Source organism: Nipponia nippon, unplaced genomic scaffold, assembly GCF_047370975.1.
Source record: "Nipponia nippon isolate SJK-2023a ecotype South Korea unplaced genomic scaffold, ASM4737097v1 scaffold_3, whole genome shotgun sequence".
In the NCBI taxonomy this organism is placed as follows: Eukaryota; Metazoa; Chordata; class Aves; order Pelecaniformes; family Threskiornithidae; genus Nipponia; species Nipponia nippon.
In genome coordinates this window covers 125,400,312-125,407,811 of record NW_028262347.1, presented here as the reverse complement: position 1 = coordinate 125,407,811, position 7,500 = coordinate 125,400,312, and the positions used below count along the sequence as shown (strand labels likewise).

Genomic DNA, 7,500 nt, shown 5'->3' with positions numbered 1-7,500 from the left:
TCTCAGTATCAAGGAATGCAGCAGAGCTGAAATATGAGTGCTGCTTGTGTTCACCCCAGCCTTGTGGCTTCAGTAGTTAGTCCAGTGTTCAGGGTCATCCTGGTAAACTTGAAAATGTCTAATTCCACCAGATGTGGGTCCTTTTCACCAAATAATTGAACAAATACCAGTTCCAGTTGATGTTTAGTGAAAGGATGCTTAATGGCCCTTTTTTTTGACAGGATGCAAGCTCTCTATATAGAAACAATTCATCACGAATGCTTCACGTTAAAAACAACCCACGAGGAGCAATACTTAGCATTCCTAGTGCACAATTCATTGGAGAATTTCAGAGCAATTTACAAACATTAGCTCAATAAGCCTCACAACACCCATTTGAGATCAGAAAAAAAATAGATAAGATGCTCCTCTTCAGCCTGACTGTGGCACTGAGGAGCTGTAAAGCTGGAGGCTCGCCCCAGCTCCCGACTCTCCAGTGCCTGGTGGTCCCGTACTGACGTGGGCATCAGCCGGTGCTTGCACACCATCGCAGTCCATGCGGTGGAAGGTATGCAAGAAAGAATAGAAGTATGACAGAAATGCCGTTATGTTTAGACTATACTCAGTTGATCTGGGGACCATAAGTATCTTTAAAAAAACGACAAAACTAAGGCAGATAAAATCAGGGTGAGGCGTGGCTGACAAAGGTGCAGTTTTGTGGAGTTGCTGATAGTGTCCCTGCAACAGTGTCCAGAAAACCTGAGTTCAAGTGAGCATCCAAGCTAGGAGATCACATCAACCACCGCAGAAATCCAGCTCTCTTTCAGCTCAACAGCTAACCCCCCTTTACAGATTTTTGGGATAGGAACTTCTAAAGAAATGTGCATTCAGCTGAACTGACAGTATCCATTTATTTATGCACAGTTTCAGTAAACCTCGCCGTTTCCCTCCTTGCCTCTCTAATATGAGAGATTGCTCCTTCAGTATTAGCACCCCGTATTAATATCAGGGTCCTGCTCAAGGTTTATCTGAAAAGGAAGAGCTGTGATTAAGAGCACTCATTTGTGATATGGGGATGGGCCTCTCTAAGGCTCCTGTCCAACCCCCGAGGCTCTGCAGGAGCGAGCGCGATGCGGTGCAGCCGCAGTCATAGCTTCTACCGGCCGCCGTTGGGCCGTGGTGGGTTCTGAAGAAGGGAAGAGGCCTGGCTTGCCTCATGCCAGGAATGCTCTTGGCACACGGGAACTTCTCTGAGGTGTATACAGTGAGAACAGTCACAGTCACTTGTAAAGATTGACATGAAGAAATTATAATTGTTCATCTTCTAAATGTAAAAGCTCTGCCTAACCTTGCTATTCAACGTGTATAAAGTTGGGCAGCACAAGCTGCTGGGCTGGCACATCTGAGAAACTCTGTGTGAGGAGAAAGTCCTGAGCCTTGCTTGTCATTAGCTGTCAATTGTTAGCTGAAAACCAGACCTATAGAAATTTTGTTTAGTTATAAAATGTGAAAACGTAGCTACATAAAGAAAAAAGGAGGCGTTAGGCTGTGAGCAGCCTCCTGCACGAGGGCAGGACGGCCGGGGTCCCCCCATCTTGCATAGCCTGGAGGGTGGAGACATCCCCTATCAGCTCCTTCCTCCACTGCAGGAGGGCAGCATAAAGGAGTTTGCACCTTTCCAGGCTTTTCCCCTTCCTATAAGTGCTTGCTGTGTTCCCGGGAGGCAGCGTTGCTACGAAAACGGTTTATGGGGAGATGCCTAGATGATAAGGGTTAGTCCTAAATAATTGCTGGTTGCCGCTCAGCAAAAATAAGCTGGATTTCCATCCCCGGGTAGAGTGACACCTCACAGTTAAAGGCTGGCAAAGGTTGAAGAGGTCGTAAGACAGGGCCTAATTTGCCATATTCCTTTCCTTTCAAAAACAATGAGGGAACCGGGGCCTTGCCGGTGGGCAGATCCCGCCTGGATCTCCCTGGAGTCAGCAGGAGTTGGATCGAGTCCCTTTGAATAGCGAGAGTTTCCAAACCGGAGGCAAAGCCAAGTGTTTTTCAGAAGATTGATCATTCATTACCTTGGAATTTTTCGACGTAGAGGTCATTACTGCTAATATAAGTTGTGAAAAAATAAAATGGATTAAAAAAATAGAGACAAATTCTCATCTGGTGTAAGTCATTGCCTTTGAAGTCAATGAGTCATTGAAATCAACTTTCCCACACTGAGCTAAGGATATGGCCTGGAGTCAATACATTTGTAGTTGTTGAAAAATTAAAAATATAAATTTGCCTTTCCCTGGCAATAATGTTCTGTTTACGACAGAGATCTTATGCTTTAAAATAAGTTCATTAACTAATAGGAAAGTAATATTTCACTACCAGTATTCTTTTGGGTATAACTATTTATGATTAAATTTTATTAAACTTTTTAAAAATTGGATTTACATTTTGATGAATCTAATAGATTTCAATTTTGTATTTTTATAGATTCTTTCTAAAGTTTTTCCTCAAGTGCAATCAGAACTGTTTGAAGAATGCAGGCAACCCGCGAGACATGCGAAGATTCCAGGTACAGATCCCTTTTAAAGAATAAATGATAAAGACTTACTCACATTTTCATCTTGAACTTTTTAAATGAAAAAACAGCATCAGTGCTTCTACTTAGTGTAGCTCCAACGCTGCGTGCCTTTAAAAAAGCCACTGTCGGTATTTTACATTTCCCCCACTAATTTAAATGCTGGTTCTTGGGACTCGCCGAGTTCTGCAGTGGACGGTAATGGAGCAATGCTGAAGCGAATGGGTCTCTCCTCAGAAAGTATTTCCACAGTTTCCCTTCATACTAACACCTTGTGTTGTAGCGTGGCATGTGCTCAGACCTGCGGAGGTTTTACATATGTGGATGGAGTAGCAAAATCTTACTAACAGACGTGACCGTGGAGCGCAGGGAAGTTTGGATCTCACACAGGGGCTTTCACATTCACAACTTGTAAATCCAACAGTGGTGGTCCAACCACATATTTCTCTTCCAATTGTGTTAGAAAATGTTTAATACTTCACTTTCTCCTTACAGCTTTTGAAATATCCTGTGGTGAATCATAACACTACAGAGAGACAGCTGACGTGATGGACAAATGATTTCCTCTGTATTCGGGGTCATTTGAAATGCTTGTTAGGAAATATATGCTTTATAGTTCAAAATATTTCACGATGATTCATATTTGAGACTAATAATAAACTAGTCTTGAGATGTTCAAAACTTTCTTATTTTTGAGAGGAATAACTTGTGGTTAAACTTGATAGCAAAACATGTGACATCTGTTTTCATGCACAGCCAACCAACCGGTGAAGCCAGAACCCTTGAGCCAGCCAACAGAAAAGATCTGTAGCTGGAAAAAATATTTCTTCAAAACAATTGAGCCAAGCTTCCATTTTTCATGCATCTCAGCTTCACGTGGCATTGGTGTTATTGATCCATCTGAACAGAACAGAAGGTCAAACCTGGAATGAGTGGAAATGTCCTCTTTGTCTCACCGATGACTAAATGAAGCATCAGTCATGAGTGATCTTGTGGTCGACAATGGAGCCAGTAGGCACTAGAAAGACTTTCCTGGGTCTCTTTAGCTAATCTCCCTGCCTCTCAGAAGGTTTAACTGGACTTAACAGTATGTCAGATCTTGAACAATATTTTTAACTGGTTTCACTGTCTCAGCACCTTTCTTTAGGTGCACTGCAAGAATAAGCCGATAGAACAAAGCATAGCATGTCTACCTTCTTTTGCTGAACTACAGTATTTTCCCTTGGTGGCTGACCTATATATACACGACAGAACAAAAATAGTTGTCATTTTTATATACACCTTTCTCTGTCTTTTTAGTCTTTACCGTGTTCTAGGAACCATATCCAGAAATCTTTGCTGAAAATCACACTTGTATGTTTTGCAATATTTCTTAAAGTCTGCGAATCTCATTAAAAGTGAAAGCAGATAGCCCAGTGGCCTGGCAGCAGCTCTGCGGCCGAGGTGAGTGTGCAACCTCAGCACTCTCCAAAGTGGATGTTGACAAGAGCAAAAGTGTCCACTTCTGGGAGGAGAAAGGTAGGGAAGCAGAGCAGCCTGGCAGAGAACTGCCCTCGGGCTGTTCTAAAGGGTACCACAGATGGCTGTCTCAAAGGAGGCAGGATACACAGAAAAGGTGCTGTGATAGCTGAAAGCTAATTATGGGTTGTGAATAAGAAACAGGATCAGAGGTGATCCAAAACATAGAAGCAGACAAGAATTTTCTTCTGATGCCTTGGACCAGCTCTGTGCAAAAGGATGCTAGTTTTCCCCCTTCCATTTTTGTTCATTAAGTGTTTGGGTATAGGAGCTGGTGTGAGAACCCTGGCATTCATTTCTGTTCTATCCAAAAGTAAAATAAGTGGAAGGCGAAAGCTGAAATTTGTACTAGCTTTTGCCACTGCCACCAGTAGGGTTGATAAGGCCTAACTTAGCCATTGACTGTAAGGCCCCTACTAAGGTTAAACCCCAAAGAAAATGCTGCGGTGATTACTTCATTTAGAAAATCTGGAACCCCCACCACAGGGCTCAATGCTGGAGTATTTAAATAAGATGTAAATGTCTGTCTGGGATAATAGCGATCGACCTATGGAGCCGTGTTCCGTACAAGCACAGGCGCATCTCACGGTTTCCTCTTTGGCTTGTGTTTGTGCAATATCGTTTCCGGAAGGAGTTTCACAACTCCATTGTGTAGGTGTTTTTATCGAGAAGGTTGTGCGTTTTGCATATGTTCCTTTTCCATTTTCTACTGAGAAGCAGCTGGAAGCCAAAGAAGGCCCTATCCATCATCTCTTCTATGGCCGGACTCTGAACCTGGACACAAGAATAGGAGCCTTTCACTCAAAAATAAAGGAGGAAATTCCATTGACATACCAGGGTCAATCACCATCCAAATGAACTTGAGAAGGGATACTTTTCATGGATTGAAAACACTTTCACTATTCATATTCAACTCGGTCTTTTCAGATGCAAAAAAGTTCATTATCAGACATTAAATGTAATTGTAAAACTGACCTGGAGATCATTTACTGAAGAAAAAATGGGGAGTTACGATGGTTCCTGATTTATTAAGCTTTTTTTATTTGGAATCCTCACAACCCTTCATTTGAAGACAGTCTCAAGTGAACAAATTTTAATTAGATAAACTATCTAATCAATATATCAACAGATCAATCAAAACAGCAGCTTTTAAAATGAGTGGCTAGAGGGGTGTTTCTGAAACTAATGGCTAGAAGAATATTTCCCTGAATTGAATTCATTTGTTAGCATAATAGGAGATTAAACTCTAATTAGTGTAGCAGGTTCTGAAGAGAAACAATTGTGAGTTAAAAATCACCAGTGTTAGCCACATAAACAAAGATGTGTTCATAGTTGTCATTCACTTCCTTTGCAGCGAAGAGTAACAGGCTGTGGTGGTGTTTTGGCTTAAAAGAAGATCTGATTCTGCATCTATGCTTGTGAAAATATGCAGGATTTTTTAAACGTTGTTCTTTGTTTTCTTTTTCAGGTTGTTGTATCAACAACAGTCAATGTGGATGGCCACGTGCTGGCTGTCTCAGACAACATGTTTGTACACAACAATTCCAAACACGGGAGGCGGGCTCGCCGCCTTGACCCCTCAGAAGGTACGGCCCCTTCTTATCTGGAAAATGGTAGGCACACATTTACATGTCTTTTTTTATTTGCAATGCTTTTTTTTTTTTTTTTTTACCATACTTTCTGTTGATACACTACTACATTTACTTTTACATAATTTTTTCTCTCATCCATCAAACCACCCATTAAAAAAGTCCATTAGTATTGCTCAGCCCTTGTCAACCAGAATACGGTTGCTCCTGAATTTGCTTCTGACTTCTTTCTTTATTTAATACTTACAGTTTTGCAGTCACAACCAATTTTTCATCTTTTCTTTTTTTTTTTTTTTTTTCAGTCTTGTTTTGCTTGCAGCTTTTTCTTGCTATTTAATTTGACTTGATTTTATTTTGGCTTGTCATATTCCTTGATCCAGAGGTACAGTCTCAGGTTATGTATGCAAGTTTAAGTGGATGGTAAAACCATGACCGAATCTGTAAAGAATTTACTGTGAGGTCAATTTCCTGTGGCTGGGCCTTACTGCAGATTACGGCAGGAGGGGGTTTGTATGAGAAAAACAGCATAAAATGTTTTTCTTCAGACTGACTCAATGTGATTGACTTCTTGCCTGAACTGCTAAAAGAAGATAGTCTGAGATGAAGAGGAGAATGGAAAGTGTCTCTGAAAATCCAGAATTGTGAAATACTATCTTTCTGGAGCCCATCAGCCTCCGAATCACTCGCGCACAATTGCAGCTGCGCTCGTACACGTGCACACATGTATTTATTCTCCCACAAAGCCCCAAATAATCATTTAGATTTAAATATCACTTTGTTTGCACTGTAAAATGCACCAATGTAAGGATACAAACCAGCTCTCAGGTAACCTGTTTTTAAATAAAATTAGAGTAGAGTAGAGTAGAGTAGAGTAGAGTAGAGTAGAATAGAATAGAATAGAATAGAATAGAATAGAATAGAATAGAATAGAATAGAATAGAATATTTCAGTTGGAAGGGGCCTACAATGATCCTCTAGTCCAACTGCTTGACCACTTCAGGGCTGACCAAAACTTAAATGTGTAGGGATCAAATGCATCTTCCGTTCTTAAAGAGTTAGAATTCTCCAAACCATCGTGGTTTGACAGACGGCCGCGTGGCCAGGCCACGCACATCAGTTTCCATGGGACTCCTCTTGCGAGTTGTTGCTAACATATTGACAGGATCATGGCTTTTTACGCTAATAAAATTAATTAAAGTAATAACAGAATACTAAGCTGCTAATACAATCATTGTCATTTTACGTTTCAAATAGTATTTACCAATGGGCACACGGAGAACTGAATGAGGCAAGCAACAATTATCAGAAGGAAATACGATCTAGACATCAAAAAATGGAAAACGATTTACAAATCTGCTGCAGTCCACACGCACAAAACTAATTTGTTTTTCTGCATTAATAACTAAGGTATAAGAGAACAAAAATATAATAATTAAAGGTCGCCCTGAGCACCAGAGTCATTATGGTCTATGACGTATTGTTTATCTCTTTCATATGCACTGAAAGTAGGTGTGTGTTTTGCCTAGCAACCATCACTAATGAGGTTCACAATTAAGAAGGCTGAATCCTCTCCCCTAGTCCTCTCCTTCCCCAGAGAGCGAGAACTAGCAACATTATAGGTTCAAGTAAGCATGCTCAGCCCTGTGGTGTTAGGTTTTAGTCTAGGTCCAAATTCAGCCTCTTCTAATGAGCTATTATGATCTTAGCAAAATACAAGTATTTATTTTTGTAAGCTGCATGAAAAGAATTTGACTCTAAGCAGAAAATATCACTTAGAAAAATAAAGGCCACTTTTACATGCTACAGAAAATCTACATAAATGTCACTAACCAATAGCTCCTTTTT

At 40.7% G+C, this 7,500-nt stretch overlaps 1 protein-coding gene across 6 annotated transcripts in view; it reads left to right on the top strand.

Annotated features, from left to right (window-relative positions):
* The window catches only part of EBF3 (EBF transcription factor 3), a 119,528-nt gene that overhangs the window by 73,220 nt on the left and 38,808 nt on the right, over positions 1 to 7,500 (top strand). For all 6 annotated transcript variants that reach the window (XM_087766312.1, XM_087766310.1, XM_087766308.1 and 3 more), the window contains exons 7-8: positions 2,461 to 2,542; positions 5,535 to 5,679. In XM_087766312.1, coding sequence (XP_087622438.1) covers positions 2,461 to 2,542; positions 5,535 to 5,679 — 227 coding nt within the window. The remainder of the gene's footprint in view (positions 1 to 2,460; positions 2,543 to 5,534; positions 5,680 to 7,500) is intronic.